Source organism: Pithys albifrons, chromosome 7 (assembly GCF_047495875.1).
Source record: "Pithys albifrons albifrons isolate INPA30051 chromosome 7, PitAlb_v1, whole genome shotgun sequence".
Taxonomy (NCBI): domain Eukaryota; kingdom Metazoa; phylum Chordata; class Aves; order Passeriformes; family Thamnophilidae; genus Pithys; species Pithys albifrons.
In genome coordinates, this window is record NC_092464.1 from 15874901 (window position 1) to 15893478 (window position 18578).

General features: G+C 40.1%; 1 protein-coding gene across 9 annotated transcripts in view; it reads left to right on the top strand.

Annotated features, from left to right (window-relative positions):
• ZNF438 (zinc finger protein 438) overlaps window positions 1-8834 on the top strand; it is a 47739-nt gene extending 38905 nt beyond the window's left edge. For 5 of the 9 annotated variants that reach the window (XM_071559983.1, XM_071559985.1, XM_071559986.1 and 2 more), the window contains 3 exons: window positions 1010-1114; window positions 3069-4908; window positions 6436-8834. In XM_071559983.1, coding sequence (XP_071416084.1) covers window positions 1010-1114; window positions 3069-4908; window positions 6436-7048 — 2558 coding nt within the window. In that variant the 3' untranslated portion in view covers window positions 7049-8834. Of the gene's footprint in view, window positions 1-382; window positions 462-1009; window positions 1115-1760; window positions 1846-3068; window positions 4909-6435 lie in introns of those variants that run through there. The other 4 variants (XM_071559990.1, XM_071559991.1, XM_071559988.1 and 1 more) reach the window with 3 other exon arrangements.
• Window positions 8835-18578: the final 9744 nt, after the last annotated feature.

The window sequence follows — 18578 nt, forward strand, 5'->3', positions numbered from 1 at the left end:
CCCTGTATATATCCGTGTTTCCCTTCCACACTGTCAGCTCTGCAGTTCAGAGATAAGAGAGGCCATTTCCTTGTTCCAGCTTGGGTGTTTGGACCTAAAGCTGTAGCTCAGGGAAAATCCAGCCCAGCCTGAAGCAGGAGCACATTCAATAGAATGTAATCATTGGAAAAATTAGCTGCTTAAAGTACCTATTGAACACATGCCCAGAGCTTATAACTTTGCCAAATTTGGACAGCTTTTCACAGACCACAGAGACATTGCTGTGTCACATATCAAGGTCTTCATCTAATGCACAGATTTGTTACTAGATTTTTCTTTTATTTATTTATTTGCTTATTTTTTTATTTTGAATGCAGACATACTTGGGAATGGCTGGCATTTTCTGCTGAAATTCATTTTAGAAAATTACCTGAAGCAAATACCCAGAACAGAACATTCCACCCAAATACTTATGAGAAAAGGTAGAAACACCAGCAAATGAATTGCTATGATATATGGAGTTTGGCATTTGAAGTTTTTAGGCTTTATTACTGACCTTATTTTGCATAGGTGTGTGGCAAAACTAGTTTTGAACATAGAAGGCCAAATTCTGTTTTCTGGAACATCTGCAGTTCCACTGATTTACAGGGAATTATGAAAAGTGTAAATTAGCATAGAATTTAGACCCTGTATTTAAAAGCCTCACTAAAGCTACTGAACCTTCATTTTTCTGAGCTTTTGGTTTTGCTGCTGTTGACTGCCTGCCATGACACTGAAACTAAACCATCCCATCTGTTTGCCACATTAACCAGCTTTACTCAATTAAGCTATCACCTTGCATTTGGCATGTAATATATTGGATTTTAAAACATATTTTGAGGAGAGAAAAATGGCAAAGAGCAAGAAGCAGTAGCCTTCTTAATGGAAGTTAATACTTTATATTGTCTTTTTCTCAGTTTTGTTGGGTTTGGGGTTATTTGGGTTTTTTTGACCTGGGATCTATTAATAACTGACTGAAGCACTTTTGCAGGTGGTGGTTTTTTGCATGCTAATCCTGGAGAGAAACATTGTGTCCAACAAAGTATGCTGGGTCAGCAAAAGCAAGGAACTTGTGCTGGAGACACATTATCCACAGGTATTGTGTGTATGGAGATTTGGCAAAATGAAGGATTAACTGTCATTGGCAGAAAAATCTAATGTTGTCTGTTAGAAAGTTGTGCGTTTTTTTCTTTCCTGAAGAACAGATTATTCACTCAATGTCAGCAAAAGACTCAGCAATGTCAATATACATTTAATAAAATATTTCATTAATCTTCTTCATTTGTATTCTGTCTTTTTCTTTAAAACAAGGTGATACTATTTTGTGTTATTTTCCTCTCATTTGTCCATTCATACAGAAATTAAATGCTTACCTGCACAACTGAGCTGGACCTACAAGAATTATTTTTAAAAAAATAACACCATTACACAGTGGTTTCTGACATTTTGGTGGTTATGTTCAAAACAGACCAGATTAGTGGCAAAAATTACATTTCTTCTGATGCTTTCTACAGTGTCTGAGTTCAGTAATGTTACATGCTTTACACAGAAAACCGAAGGAAGTACAAAAGTAAAAAACCCAAAAACTAAAAAATTAAGAATAAAAAGGGCTGCAGTGAAACAATTTTAAACATGCCATGTTTCTGTTTTTTCCAAGTTTCACAAACTCTTATAAGCCTGAACTTATCTCTGTATTTGTGTAGGATTTCCATATGTACAGTAATCCAGTCTGCACAGAATGTCTAGAAATTCAGGATATCTCTACAGACACTGAGCAGAAAGTTATGGTGGTGCCCAGTAGTTTCACTTAATTGGAGCATAAAGAAGGTACATAATGCACTTGGTGTTTGATGCTGTAGATGGTAATAAAAGGATCAAAGGCTTATGCCCTGCACAGTTATTGCTCTATGAATCTGCCGTAGATCAAAGAGTTTTGATAAGCATCAGACCTACTATGTATGAACTGTACAGTTTATATATGATTGTTCAGTGAATCCTGCGTGTCCTGAGGGCAGTGGATTTACTGCACATGTGCACACCATGAATATGCACATATATCTGTCCAGGAGCTGGTTGTGGAACATGATAGGTCTGTAACTTACTTACGGTGCATGGTGCAAAGTGTGTGATGTCTGAGAAGAGCATCCAGGATTAAGATAAACTTAGTGGAGTTTCCAGTGTTTTTTAGTAATTCACAGTTAATGTTTTAAGTATTTAAAATGGCAAAGAATGTAAACTTTGCTGTGGAATTACTGCGATATTTCAAGGTTCCACCATTTACTTTTATGTATTCTATTCAAGTGTGATTCCTCCATCAAAATGATGTTTGCTTTTATTTTCACCTTCTCAAGTTGCCTTACTGGTTGGGGTCTTTGTAGCTGAATTTTTAGTCGTTGAAATTGTTGAGATCTTTCAAGAAAATATTTTAATAACTTACTACAGTAGTTCTATTGTGCATTAATGGCACATAAGCAATATGTGTGATTGGATATTTAAAAATAGTACATCTTCTTCCAAGTCCTCTTTGATTTTATTATACATTATTTGCATGTTTTATACCAGTAATTTTTTTAAGATTTCAACAGGAAAACTTTGGTCTGTATCTGATAAACTGCAGAAATTCTAAATATTACAGAAACTGTGAAAGATAGCATGATTCTGTTGGAGAGATATGATCAGAGCAGGTGCTCAGAAAAGTTCTTTGTCCTGTCCCTGTTCTTCCAGCTGAATATTGCCAGCGTGCTAGTGCAGCTTTTCCAGGGCTGAAGAGGATTATGGGTGTATTTCTCCGAAATGCCATGTAGTTTCTGATCTAGAATGAAATATCTTGCATATCTGTATTCAAGAACATTGCTTCAGACAATACTTTTGTTTTGTTTGTGAAACTTTTTCAATTCTAAATTTAATTTGGTGGTCATTTAAATGCCAAAATATTTTTAAGTTTGTGTGTAATAAGATAATTTGTAAGGAGTCTTTATTTTGAGACATACATTTTTTAAAAAAAGAAATACTGTATTTCATGTTACATCTTTGTTATGTTATTCTTACAGCTAAACACAAATCCCCTTTGGATGTAATTCAAAATTTTCAGAAGAAAAGTCAGTTTAGGACCATTGCTCCAAAAATGGGACCAAAAATTTTAACATCTGGAGTGGTTTCTAGTCTTCAGTCATCTTTGCCTGAGCCAAGTACACCAATTTCAGCTGCAAGTTCTAAACCACTGGTGGTACCAACTCAGAATTACACTGTCATGCAGGTGGCTGGTCAGGAGGGGACGTTTTCCTTGCTGGCTGTGCCGTATGTTGCCCCTGCCCTAACGCAGCAAGCCCAGCAATCAAATGTGGTTCCCTCTGAAAACCCAAAGCTGCCTATCCCTAGGTACCAATCTGTAAGGAATAAACTGCTGAGTGGAAAAAAACAGGCAAAAATCTGTGGTTTGGATGCACATAACAAGATTCCTACCAAAGCACTGGTCTCATCACAGACTTCCCCTATGACTACTTTAACTGAAGGCCGTCCTGAAACTCCTTCTAGTTCAGATTCAACAGAGCAAGCAATGCTAACAGACTGTGATTCATCTGAAATTGCAGTTGCCACACAAGTAAATGAAAGCAGTTGTATGGAATCTGGATCTTCTGTAATGAATAAAACTGAAATTGCTAACAGTAATATTTCTGGACTGTCTGTAGTTAGAGAGTCTTTATCCAAGCCAGCAAGTAATCCCATGAAACTACGTCTATGCTCTGTGAAGACAACATCGGAAAACAAAAGGTCAGTCATGACATCTGAGAAACTAAAGGAAAAACCCACAGATTCTGCAAATCCTGTTGCTGTCTTGTCACAAGCAGTTTTTGGCAGTACAGTACAGATGACTCCATTAGTACCAAAGGGAAAACTTCCTATTTTGCCTTATTCAAGGATGAAAAATTCAGCATTCTGTAGTTCTAAGAAGAATATTAATGTTATGGATGTATCTGGTCCATCACTAAGATCTGAATGTGAAAAGCTATCAGCTCTGGCAAAAAACAAAGCATTTGATGAGCAATTAGCTGTACCATTTACACAAGTCCCCAAACAAACCATTCAAGAAAATACTTTCTCTCCATCCAGTAAAGTGGACATCAACAGTCTTAAAAATTTGGACAGTCCACCCTCTAAAAAAAGAGGCAGGAGAAGAAGAGCCCCAGATGATTTATTGGCTTTTCAGACCAAGCGAAGGAAATGCATCATTAATAAGCTGAGAGAAGGAAGAGAGAGGGCGAAGGTTGATATTCAGACACCTGACAACAAAAAAGGAGAAGCAGTGAAAAAATACCGTAGTATTAGACCAAAACCAGTGGTAGTTGTGCAAGCCTTTGCACCACTGACTTCTACAGCAATAGTAGAGACACCATCTCGTGACCATTTAGAGCAAGGTGTCCTTTTAAATGGTTCACTTGCCAGTAAGTATTTAAGTTACAAGCATAGTGATGCTACATCAGGTAAATCAAGTGATTTAAGTAGAAATGCATGTTCAGCCATACCTAAGCTGTTGCACAGATGTGCTGTTTGTAACTGTACCTTCCAGTATAAGCACCACCTCCAGGACCACATGAGCTCGCACACAAACAAACGGCCGTACAGCTGTCGGATTTGCTGGAAAGCCTGTTTTAATTTGGGGAGCCTGAGCACACATATAAAGTTTCATCACAATGAAGGCAAACCCAAAAAGCTGGTGTGCTGTGAATTCTGTGCTAAAGTTTTTGGCCATGCAAAAGTGTATTTTGGCCACCTCAGAGAAGTGCACAGGGTTGTTGTCAGCACAGAACCCTCTCCTAGCGAGCAACAAATACAAGATGCTTTAAAGAAGAGAGACACAAATATGCAAGAGGAAGAAAAAGCTACAGAGAGGTGAGCATTTTAACTAATTAAATGTAATGAAAATGGAATTTTAAGTTGTCAATGAAAATTCATAAACACCACCATTATGAAAATTGTTGTTTTCCCCACCCCCCAAGTTGAGTCTTGCTGGTTTTGCTTGAATCTAGTCAATCCGTTAGACCATCCAGTATATTTTGGCTGATTTATTGACTATACATCATTACTGACACTTGAATATCCAAAGGAATTTTACATATATTCTAGGAACACCCAATATAGTGCCACTGGAGCCATTTGGATCAATTGATTTCTCATGGTTAATACTCTGGTAATCTGCACTGTCTTCTGCCCCACCCATTTTGGGGTTTTCCCTAAAAGATAAGTGAACCAACTGCAGTAAGCCAGAAGTGATTCATATTTCAGTATTAGCTTGTAGTTTGTTTTCCCTGATAAATATCATTATCCCATTTCCTTCTCTGGAGTGCTATGAGCTAATCCATCCTGTATGTTAATTACTGATGCTTTTGTGATCACTCAGCCAAGTAGGAAAGTTAACATTTACCATAACAGGCTGGATAGAACCATCTTTTACCTCTGCATTATGATTTTGAGGTGAAATTTCTTGATACGGTATAAATGTTAGCTTTTTTGTTACTTCCACTGTGCATTTACTTTCACTGAAGACCATTCAGGGCTTTAATGTGACTCCTTACTGCAACACTACAGTTAAATTTTACTCATTTTACTTTGCAAGGCTCCACTCTCTGGGGCATCAGTTAGAAATTTTTTAAGATCTAAGAAACACCAGCACTTTTCTGTCAGTCTTACTAGTCATCACACAGTGAATTATTCAGTTTATATTTTGCTGGGTAATCTGTCTAATGTATATAAATACATAGTATCATGAGGTCCTTTTCATAGATGTTTTGAGGAGATCTTGTTTGGATTGACTTAATTTACCACAGACTGACTGTGTGTCCTTTATACCGTAGAGCTGCCCTAAATCAGGGAGAGGGGCTGTTTAATTGTGAATTAGGTATTTAAACTTTTCTAAACCATGTTACAGACTTTTAGGGAAAAAAAGCAAGAAACTTTGAAGTTTCATTGTTTCCGTCTTGGAAAGGGAGGTGGGAGATGTGATTTCTTAGTAGCACACTACAGATAATAGTAATTTTCACTTTTCTAGCACAGCACTAGAAGTATTTGGATTCATCTCACTGAATCAGGAACTTAAAAAAAGTTATCAACCTTTTATTAAAAGGTTTGTGTTGTTAAAAGGTTATTTCTACCAAGACCAATTTTGGAGGCAGTTCTTCAACTCAAAAGTGTCAAATAACATTTGGTTTCAGGAGCTTCCTAAACAGCCCTGCTGTTATTTTCTCCACCCCCCCACCCCGCCTTCCAAATGAATTAGATACTGTAAAAAAAATGCTTATTTTTAATTAAAAGTGTTTCATGACTGTCATCTCTTTTTGGAACTTATGACAGAAATTGCCATCCCTCTTCTGTGCCTGGCTAATACTTTAATAGTTTGTATTTCCTTTTTTTTTTTGACAGGAGAAATAAGTGTAATTTTGAGGACCTATTCCATAACCCAGTAGGAGTGAAATTACAGGTCAGGTGTGGTCGGTGCGAGTTTATTGCACAGTCTTTTGGTGAGATGAAGTTCCACTTACTGTGCTCTCATGGAGAAGAGATTCAGGGAAGAGTAGGGGAAGGAGTTGTGCAAGGAAACAGAGGAGCTAAAGAAGAATTGATCAAACACACAAACCACTTCTGGAAACCGTGCAATGAGAGAAGACATGTAGCAAAATACAGTGCCCATGAAGAGGAGATTTATACTTTTCCAAAACTGAAAAGACAGATACACTCTCACCATCAAAATAATCTTGATATTTTATCTAAAGGCGAACTGCCTCAGTCAAGAAGTGATGAAACCACCAAGGAGATGCAAAATGTGGGGTTTGGTACACCAAGCGAGAAAATAGAATTTTGGTCTAAAGCAGGCTATAACTGCATTTTATGCAAAAAGGTATTTGGAAGAAAAGAGGATCTTTGTAATCATTGGCAAAGTCATCATAATTGTGAAGACCCTTCCGCTTTATGGACAATTTTTAGTTTGGTATCAAAACAAGGGATTATTGAATTTTCTAATAATGGTAAATCTTGAAGCTCAATTCTACAATGCTATGAAAAGCATTAATTACCTTACCAAAATGTTTAAGGTTTTTTGCTGTCTTGGTAAACTAATTCAACAACTAACTTCAAAGTTTTGTTGGGTGGGTTTGTTGTTTTTTGGTTTTTTGGGGTTTTTTAAGTTATGGGATAGTTCCTATCTTTTCTTGTTTTGGGTGTCTCATCTGTTCTAATCTGAGAACCCTTCGTGGACTATTCTGAGTTGGAAGGGACCCACAAGGATCATCAAGTCCAACTCTTAAAGTCAATGGCCCATACATGGGATTGAACCCATGACCTTGGCATTATTACAACCAAGTGCTAACCTTTATTTTGGTGAATAGAAACCAAAATTGTTCAGTGTCATTCCAGGTGGGTACATGGAAGCTGATTGTGAAACACTGTCCTTAAAATTCGTGCTTAAGGAAATACTCAATACTAATGGTTAACATCAAGGAAAAACATTTTCAAGTTAAATTATACTGTACACACAGAAATAAATCAGTTTCTATGAAGTAATCTGAATATTGGATGAAATAACAAACCCCACTGAAAGTGTAATTTCAGTCCCAACTGTGCTTCGAAATGTTTTGGTAAATACACATTTCCAGGCAGTTCTATTGATCATTTGCATGTGCATACATGCAGCTGGCATTTAGGAGTTTTATAATGTATAATTTCAGAACTTTTAATTCTGGTTTTCTTCATTTCAGTGTCTTTAACCATGTTCATTGCTTGCAGGCCTTTTTGGTGTTAAATTCTGTCCTGGTAATAGCAAATATTTTGTATTTTGTAAGTAAAAACTCTACATGTATTTATTTGCCTGTAACTTTTCATGTTGAAGGTGAATTATTTACCAGCCATGAAGATGAAGAACACAAAGCTTGACTTCTTTATGAAAAAGAACAAGTTTGTTTTAAAAATAGTGATCTGAGATGGTTACTTGTGGGAAGTCTGACACTGTGTATTCCTTGCACCTCCAGTCACAGCAGCACCACTGTCAACACCATTAGCACACTCTGCCTTTAACACTCTTGGTGTATCCCTTTTGTACCTCTGCAGCTGACCCAGTCTGTGGCTCTAAAGGGAAATTGTTCCTTCACTTGTAAGTCTGTGGCAGAGGTAATTGTTTTTATTTTTGTTGCCACATTTGCTATACTAGAGGAACTGCGTGTGGCTCCTTAACCTTCCCATGTCAGGAGCTGGTAACCATTCCCTGAGCAGGGAGCAGAGCTGTAGCAGCCCGTGGGTCAGGCATGGTGCATCCCGTGATCCCTGCAGGGCAGGCAAGGGCAGCGACCACTGCAGCACATCTCCAAGGGGGCAAGTTGGGATGGAGTTCTGGATTTTCATTTTGATGAAAAGGTCATTGAAACCGTTGAATCTAGTTTGAAATTGGTGTTTAAACTGTTGTTACTCAAAGTCTTACTAGTTACTTCTGAATTATTTTGGGAGCAATAATGGAGGCAGTCTAAGGAATCGCTACATCACTGTTCAACAGAAATCAGAGCACATCAGAGGGCAAGCTGAAAAACACATCAGTACTGCCCCTACAGTACTACTCTATTCATCTCTGTGATCAACTGTAATTGAGGGTTTGCAATAATGAAAGAGTCATTCCTAAAATCTCCTGGGTTGCCCCTCACTGTTTTGCAAAAGTTATGGTGATGAGAACATGAGAAGAGGTGTTAAAATGTTGGGCATTCTGAATGGGTTTCCAGAAGCTGTTGCAATATTTTGTGTATGTGTTTTGTTTTTAAATAGTAAAGTCAATTTTGATAACCTAATAGTTCTGAATGCAATTTCTTTTTGTATGATTCTTTGCCCTAGAGATGAACTCCAAGGCAAGTGCCAAGAATAAACGACAAACAGAAAATGCTTGTAGAACTGTACAGGTGCTTGGTAAGGTGTAAGAATCCCTGTGGATTTTCAAAACTTCCTTCCTACTGTCTGTGCTTTCAATACATATTTGTATTCTTTCTTTGCTTTTCTATATTGTTTTTTAATGCAGAATTACTGTAAAAATATTTAATGCCTACAGTATATTCATATATTTATTTTCATGGGCATATTTGAAAAGGAATAGTTAATTTTGAAGTCAGTGTTTCATATCAAACTGAGGCCATATTTAACTTTGAAGAGTGTGCTGCATTTAGAAGCATTTTTTACACACCCCTCCAGCCCCGCTATTAAATCCTTTCACTTTCAAAATCAAACTGTGTAATGTTTTCCCCGAAACAGAAATGTGAGAACAATCCTTCCTTCCCATAGTTACACTATATCAAAGGGAAGTTCATTGCCAGCATAAAACATTCATTTTATGAGTTGTGAAAAAAAAACATTTAAAAGGTTTGGTCATGTTCTTTGTTTAGAATTAACTTCAAATCACCTTTCTTGCAAAATCACCCTTCCTGTGGTATAGTTTAAAATGAGCTGACATGAATGCAGCGCTGAGACAGAGTCCCTCCTGGTCAGGAACAGCACCAGCAATGGCAGAGTTGTCCTTTAAAAATATTTTCAAAAAGTATTTGTTGAAAGTGAGAGTGCATCAGAGCCTGTAATGTAGATGAGTTGTTTGGTGGTGGTCGTCAGACAAGAGGAGTCAGTGCCTTTCACTGAGGGGGAAGTGCAGTGGGAATGGGAGGAAGGGGTTTGGGATGTGGAAGTCAGTTGCATGTTTTTAATAAAAATTTTCATGGGCAGTTTTTTCATCATATTTTCGTGCTTCTTTCCCTTTCTATAGTCCAGGCCAAATGGTAAAGATCTCAGCTTTCAGCAATTTAAAGCCTGAAAATACATTTGAAAGCATGATTCTAAGCCACTTCTCAGTGTCCTCATAAATGTTTAAAATTAGAATCCTTTTTTCTGAGCCTGAAAGCATTCTTATGTTTCAGGCTATTATGATTATGGTAGATTATGAAAGGTTGAGATTTTTGAAAATAGCTTGACATTAAATACAGATGTGTCCTTTATTTAAGATGTGTTTGTTTTGTGTTTGTGTTCATTTTCATAACATTTGGAGGTACAAAGTCAGCCTTTACAGACAGCAACATTAAGTAGTGCATGTTTGCTGTTCAGCAGAAAGGTTGTTATGAATACAGTTTGCTGTTTACCTTAAAGCTGGACGAGTTAACATCTGGTTTTGCACATATATTATGTTTTTAAATTCTTAAACTGAATGTTATTGTTTTTGTAGTAATTTTGTTTCCCTCTTTCATTAAATCTGTTCAGCTTCACTATTCAACTTTAAAGCTGTTTCTCACATGGAAAGTTGTTCCTTCATCATCACACCATAAATAATCAAGGCTGGAGGAGTTCCATCACTTTTCTGGCTTGCACAGTATTGCCCTTCTCCAGCTGCAGAGCTACAGTTTCCTATGGCTAACTTGACATAGTTGCTGGCAGTAAATGTTTTACTTCATTTATTTATTTATTAGAATTCAAATCTCAGCTGTTTAGCTCGATCAGACTTTCTGTCATACCTCATTAGATACTTATTTCATCTACTATTCACTGAGCTCTTTAAAAAAAGTGTCATAAGAAGGATGAACAGGTATTTAAGGCAGCATATCTCTAACTTTGTGCAGATGATGCTGACATTTGAGAATCACCAGCTTATCTAGGCTCAGCCATGTAGTATATTATATTTCTACAACACATCCACCTACATGTGCATCTATTTTGGAACAAAATGTATACTTCAAATTCAGCTGTCAGTTACTATTATCAAACTTGTACAATGTAGGTTATTATGCATAAAGATCAAAATGCTATTAACTGTAGTAGGTTTACTTGTCAAATTCCTTATAGCTCTGAAAAATGAAAATCTCTGTGTGCTGAGTATGACACAGAAAATCTGATCTCATGAAGAAAATTCTGATGGCTTAAAGGTTGTCCTCATTTCAGTGTGTGCTTTTACAGCTGATCTGTCACATTGCAGGATTTTCTCCGCATTTATTAAATAGCATATTTTTTATTGGTTAGGAATACTGAAGAAGACCTGAGTCTGCAAGCAGGTTTCCAGAACAAATGTGTTTACTTCTTTTTTCTGTACAAGCAAACATGTCCGTGAACTCAAAATAGTCTTGGTGGCCTTAGGAATATATGCACAGTGTGGGGAAACATGCAAGGTTTGGGCTTTGGTGTGTGACATCATGAGGCTGAGCCTTCTGCAGCTCTAAAGCAGAAACTAGAAACTCGAGTGTAAAAATAACTTGGGTTTCAGAGTTGAGTGAATTTCTAATACCTTATTGACAAACCTTCAAGAAATGCTGAAAAATGAGACTAGCATACTTCTCTACTTGTGCTTTGTTTGGCAATTTTTTTGACATAGTAGTGTCAGAGGTGTTCTAAAATATGATATGGCTGCTGTTTTCTCTTTTTTTCCTTTTTTCTTTTACCTTTTATTGGCTTTTCTGTGTAAGCATTAGAAATGATGGGATGAGTTACAATGAATTATGATTTCTGCTGCTGACAAATCCAGAAACATTATTCTGAAGTTACTTTGCAGAAATTTCCCACTTTAGTTTAGAATAACAGATGAAATTAGTGAGAAACAAATTCTATTGGAAAGAGATATGTGAGCAAACTGTTTTATATCTGGATTTCTCTGCACACTTACACCACTGTAGATAAAGTTATTGATGATACATCTTCTACTGATATATACAGTTTGTTCTTACCCAGAGTTATTTAGAGTGGCCAAGGGAAGTAAGGATTAAAAAATGTCTGTGTCTTCTCTTTGAATTTTGTTATATATGTCTGCTGTTGTGCCATTACACATCAGGTCCCAAGGCATGTAGGTACTCAAACACTTTCTAGGGGATTTAGAGCATAATTCAGTGGAGGAAATGGGAAGAAACATGTGAGGAAAAGTAGTGATGGTGGAGGTTGGCACAATGTATTGATTATAAGTTCAAGATTTAGTATGACAGACCTTTGATGGAAGTGTCCTGTAGCCTTTAAACTTCTCCCTTCCTCCTCACTGTGGTCATTCCAGATTCTGCTCTCACTTAAGGTACATCAGTTTGAAGTACCTTCAGCTTATTTGGGCACAAGCCTTTCTAAATGGCATAGCTGACTTTGCAAATGTCCTTTTCTTTTGGTATCTCAGTTACATGCTTGTAGTCAGGTGAGCCACATGCTGGCTGCTGAGACCAGCTGCTGCCAGACTTCAAGTGTGGTCATTGCATTTTCTGAGGAAAGCATCTTTTAGCTTCAGTTCATAAAAGTGAAATCAAAAGCTGCATCTGTACTTAGCAAAAGAGGAAAATGGCTCCCTCAAGTTTCCTACAGGTGCAAAGCTGATAAGTAGGGAAAAAAGTGAAGTGTTGGTTTAAGAAAAAGCAGCTGCTAAATGTGATTTGGGATATTTATGTACCATTACAAAAGACTAGAATGTTCCCTCACCTAGTTAGAATTGAGTAATAGAATTAGAGAAGTTCTATAGAAGTGTCTCATGCAGATGTGATGGTATAAAGCTGCAATTCAGAAACACTGTGAGTGAAATGCCTCCTCCCTTCCCTCTTTTCCTCTTCCCTCTCATCTTTTCCCCTCCCCTTCCCTGTCTTTTCCTCTTCTCTCCTCTCCTTTTTTCTGTCTTTTCCATTTTCCCCTCTTATCTTTTTTCCCTTCCTAGCCACCCTACCTTTTCAGCATCCATTCTGGCTGAATGCAATTTATAAATCTGTGGTTCAGCAAAGTCAGCATCATGTCTGGCATCTTTGCTGCAAGCAAAACCCTGGGATTGAGTATCTGTGAACACTCCTTTGGAGAATGTTTCAGGAAAACACTGGTTATAGGGGACCCCGGAGGCCAGCTGGAGCAGCCTCCTGCCCAAAGCAGGGCTTAGCACCAGCCCAGGAGCAGAGCAGTGCTTTGGCTTTATGGAAGCCATTCTGTTGCTGGTCCATTGCCAGTGGAGGGTCATGAGTGTAAACAAGGCTTCAGTGTAGCAGCTGATACTTCAAGCACTGTCATAAGCAATTTTATGACTTTTGTAAAGCAAGCATGAAAATTGGGACAAAAAAATCCCCCCCAAACAGATCCAGTTTCAGCTGGCAATCCTTCAGCAGTGAAAACTTTTCTTAGCACAGCCCTCTGGTTTTGTTGCTGCAGAACATGGCCAACCTCTTTACCCGTGCAAAGCAGTTCACGCTGCTTTGGCTATTCTGTTTTTTCTGAGACTTCAAGCTCTCTGCCTTTCACAAGCAGTCAATAGACTCCTTTTTTCTACAGCTGATTCAGGGCAAAAATAAAGCATTTTATTTCCTGAATGCTAAGTAATTTTGTGCAGCTTCAGGTTTAATCTGGCTTTTGAACATACACCCAATCAAGGAGATCAATACACCTTGCTAATGCTACCAGCAGTAAGTGACACAGGGAGGGAGGAAAGCAATAAATATCCTTGTGACCATACCTTTGTGGCAATGCAGTTGCTTGCCTTTCACTGGAAGGTTAATTTCTTCATGTTTTTAGTTAAAAGTGTTTAATAATTTCAACTACAGTAAATACAGTGCAATACTTTGCTATTCTAATAAGTCCTTTTTCAGCTCCGAGTCCTTGGAGTTTGAATCCTGTCCAGCCTTTTTCTGCTATCTGCCAATTCCTTCCTAAGTGCAGACCTGACACGCTTGCCAATAAATCCACCTTCATGCCATTTAAAGTCATCTCCAGTTTTTTGCTGGAGCTAATCAAAGTTTACAGGAAGACATTTTTAAAGGGAACCAGCTCTAGGATTTAAGCCATTTAAATTGTCCAAGGTAATTAAAAGAAATTGCAGCTAACTCATCATGGCTAGGCTTCGCGAACGAAGATTTGAGAAGGGCACTACCCATGCTTGCTGCAAGAGTGCTGGTGGCTAAAAAGGCCGATACGGGATAGGCAGGTCCGGTCACAAAAGGCACAGCGGACCGTCTCCCTAGGTGACATTGGCAAGGAACGGTTCTTTCTGCGTTGTCTTTTCTCCTCAAGACTGACTCTCCGTGCATTCTCAAAGGAAGCAGCAGCGTCGTGAATGGTGTGTCTCCATGAATCCCGATTGGAGGCCAGAGTGGACCAGTGGTGGCAGTCAATATGGCCAAGGCTGAGGTGTTGTTTCAGGGAGTCCTTGTATCTCTTCTTCGGGGCTCCTCTCTTGCGGCAGCCGGTGGCAAGTTCACCATAGAGCACAATCTTCGGAAGGCAGTGGGTGATCCTCCATCCTGGAGACGTGCCCTGCCCAGCACAGCTGCGTTCTCATCAGCATGGCCTCAATACTGCTGACGCCTGCCTGTTCAAGAACAGACACATTGGTCACGTAATCAGACCAGTGGATGTTTAGGATTGAACAGAGGCAGCGCTGATGGAAGCATTTGAGAAGCTGCAGGTGGTGGCGGTAGATGACCCAGGATTCAGACTCATATAAAAGAGTAGACAGTACAATGGCTCTGTAGACACTAATCTTTGTACTTTTCTTCAGGTGTTTATTGGACCAGACTCTTTTATGGAGTTTTCCGAAGGCTCTGTATGCCTTTGCCAGCCTGTTGTCTATCTCTTTGTTGATCTTACCGTCTGAGGAAATGATACTTCCCAGATAGGTGAACTGCTGGACTGACTTAAGCTCTGAATTGCCTATGGTGATGTGAGGATGATGGAAGACTTCTTGAGGTGCAGGTTGGTAGAGAACTTCCGTCTTCTTCAGGCTGACTTCCAGCCCAAAAAGCTCAGCAGCCTCTGCAAAGCAGGATGTTAAGCGCTGCAGAGCTGCTTCTGTGTGAGCAACGAGGGCAGCATCATCAGCAAAAAGCAGCTCACGGACAAGGTAATTCAGGGTCTTGGTGTGGGCCTTCAGTCGCCTTAGGTTGAATAGGCTTCCATCGGTACGATATCGGATGTAGATGCCATTTTCTTCATCGAGGTCTGCTGTGGCTCTTTGGAGCATCATGCTGAAGAAGATTGTGAATAGAGTTGGTGCAAGAACGCAACCTTGTTTCACACCATTGGTTATTGGAAAGGGCTCAGAGAGTGCATCGCCATATCTGACTTGTCCACGCTGATCCACATGTAGCAGGATGGTCATTTTGAGGAACTTGGGGGGACATCCTAAACGTTCCAAGATCTGCCACAGGCCTTTTCTGCTCACAGTGTTGAAAGCTTTGGTGAGGTCAATGAAGGTTACATAGAGACCTTTGTTCGGTTCCCTACACTTCTCTTGCAGTTGTCTGAGAACAAACACCATGTCTGTGGTGCTCCTATTGGCTCTGAAACCACACTGGCTTTCAGGTAGAAGATCTGCAATAGTGGGTACTAATCTGTTCAGAAGTATTCTTGCAAGGATTTTACCAGCAATGGAGAGCAAAGTAATACCTCGGTAATTTGAGCAGTCTGATTTTTCTCCTTTCTTCTTGTACAGGGTGATAATGACTGCATCACAGAGATCTGGTGGTAGTTCCCCTTGTTCCCAGCAACGCACAACAAGTTCGTGGAATTTGGCATGGAGTGCTTGACCTCCATGCTTCCAGATTTCAGGTGGAATTCCATCAACCCCAGCTGCCTTGCCAGTTTCCACCTGTTGTATGGCCTTGAGTATCTCTCCCATAGTAGGGGCTGCATCCAATTCATGTTTCACCGGTTGTTGTGTAATGTGCTGAATTGCTGAGCCTTGGACTACATGGTTGGCACTGAGGAGAGTCTGAAAGTGCTCAGACCATTGGTTCAGGATGGAGGTTTTATCTGCTAGAAGCAGTTGACCATCTGCACTGAGTAGGGGGCTTTGAACCTGGTGTGTGGGTCCGTACACTGCTTTCAGGGCCTCATAGAATCCTCTTTGGTCACCCAAATCTGTGCATAGTTGTGTCTTTTCTGCTAGGTCTGGATGTCTCGAAGTTTCTGTTGGAGCTCACTGCATGCAAGACGAAAGGCGGCTTTTTTTATATGGCAAGATGGCTGAGCAAGGTGTGCTTTGTGAGCAGTTCTCTTCTTCTTCAGCAATTCCTGGATCTCTTGATTGTTCTCATCAAACCAGTCTTTGTTTTTCTTGGAGGAGAACCCTATGGACTCTTCAGAGGACTGCAGGATGCAACTTTTAATATGTTGCCAAAGCGCTTCAGGAGAGGGATCTATGGGATTATCTTTAAGTCTAGTTTGAAGGTTTCCCTGGAAGCTGTCTCTCACTGTGGCTGTTTGAAGATTGCTGACTTGGAGCCTCCTCCTCGGAATGCCGCCTCTCTTAGGTTTGGGCTTGAAGTGGAGGTTAAGTTTGCAGCACACAAGGCAGTGGTCTATTTGACATTCTGCACTCGGCATCACTCGAGTATGACGGACATCACTGACATTTCTCTGTTGTACTAAGATATAGTCAATGAGGTGCCAGTGCTTGGATCGAGGATGCATCCAGGTTGTCTTCAGGCTGTCTGTTGAAAGATAGTGTTGGTGATGGTGAGCTGCCGTTCTGCGCAAAACTCTAGCAGGAGGCGTCCGTTGTCGTTGCAGTTTCCAACGCCATGCTTGCCAAGGACTCCTTTCCAGGCTTCAGAATTCTTACCTACTCTGGCATTGAAGTCACCAAGGATTATGATCTTATCATCTGCAGGAACATTTTGGGTGAGACGGCGCAGGTCTGTGTAGAATTTGTCTTTTTCCGCTGGGTCAGCTTGGAGAGTTGGGGCATATACGCTAAAAAGAACAACATGTTGCTTGTTGTGTAGAGGGAGGCGTACGGACATAATGCGATCGGAATGACCTGTCAGCAGATTTTCAAGTTTGGAGGCAATGGAGTTTTTAATCATGACGCCAACTCCTGAAAGGTGTCTTTCGGTTTTGGGTTTACCTGACCAGTAGAGTGTGTAGCCAGCACCATGTTCTTTAAGGCTGCCTTCCTTATGAAGACGAACTTCACTGAGAGCAGCAATGTCAATGTTGAGCCGTGACAGTTTGTGGGCAGTTAGAGCAGAACGACGCTCAGGACGTCCACTATCCCCAGTATCAAGCATGGTTCTGATGTTCCAACATGTGAGTGTTAGTTTGAGCACACCTTTACAGGCAGGTGTATGCCTTTGAAATCTCTTTGGTTTTGTTTGACCGCATGGAAGATGCCGGTTGGCCGCGGTTATCCAGCCGGGTGTGGAGATGAGCTTTGTTTAGGCCACCTTTGCTAGGCCCCTCTCCGTGTGGAGCAAGCAGTGCTGTCCCTAGAAAAGGCTGCTTGGTCATTCAGGATGCTGCCGCAAGAGACTGTCATCTCCGGGATCAAGTCTCTAATGACCCATATCCTGAACTGCCTGCATGCAGGGTTGGGTCTGCGGCTTCCAGCTGCTTCCTATCACCTGCTGTTTTCGACCCTCACCTGTCGCTACAGGGCTTTGCAATGTGGGCGAACCCTTCAAGCCTGCGCAATGGATTTTTTAGGTGAGGCACAGCGTGCGCAGAACTGGCCCCACCCTTTACTCCTAAGGTTCATCTGCCACGGCCTAGCGAGCTTGGACGGTGACAGCGAATACCTCAGGACGTGGGTTTGGTTAGAGTATCCTTCTCTTAGATGGATGGCCTTACAGGGCTGAACGAGCTCCATCTGCCCGGGTTTGGGGTTGGAGTTGTCCTTCTCCTAGAATGGTTGCCAGATGGCTAGCAAGCCCATCCTGCCCGTGGACACACTTTGTCTGACCCTTCAGCTGAGACCTGTCTGGCATGGGAGACCCTACCAGTAGCACAAACCACCTCCAGCATAGCTCTCAACCTCATGAGGGCACGCAAGCTTCTCCCCCGTGACAAGGGGGTGTCCCCGGAGAAGTGCAGCTAACTATTAAATAGAGAAATGGTATAGACTGTTTGAAGCTCACTTATTTTTATTCTTTTCTATGAATATTTGAAGAGAAAGTTTTCCAGGGAAAAATTTCATCATTTATGCTGTTTTATGTGCTACTCTCCTAATCTACTTTTTAGACTCCCAAGCCCAGCATGGCAGAGCCCAGCCTGGCTTCCAAAGTCAATTGCAGCCAGTTAAAACACTGTTTTCTTTTTACCTTGTGAGACAGCTGAGCTGATAAATAGATAGGATACTGGCACTCCAGGAGACAATCACAGTCTCTGCACAGGTTAAGATTTTCATGTTTTTCAAGAGGAGCATTTCCAGTGTCTTTATGCAGGCATGAACACACAAAATTACAAAAAGATTAAGTCTCTGGAACATTCTTGACTTGTTAGCGTCTCTCTGTACAGTGCATTCTATTTATTTTTATTAAAATGCAGTAACAGTGTTGTTATTATATTGTTAATATATCTATGGCTGATTTAACCCCTGAAATACACCGTGGTCACATGAGTTCCTCCAGGAAATTGGATTAATTGTTGCATTTTTGGAATTTCTTTTTAAAAAAGGTGCTACTCCTGCTGGGTAACACCACATGTAAGGCTTAAATGGTATTTCTGAGAGTGATTTACTGGTCCAGCAGAAAAGTCTGGTGATAAACCTTTCCACTGGGATTTGCTTACATTAGGAAGCATTGCAGGTGGCAGTCTATTTCAACATGGAATGGATTTTTCCCCTT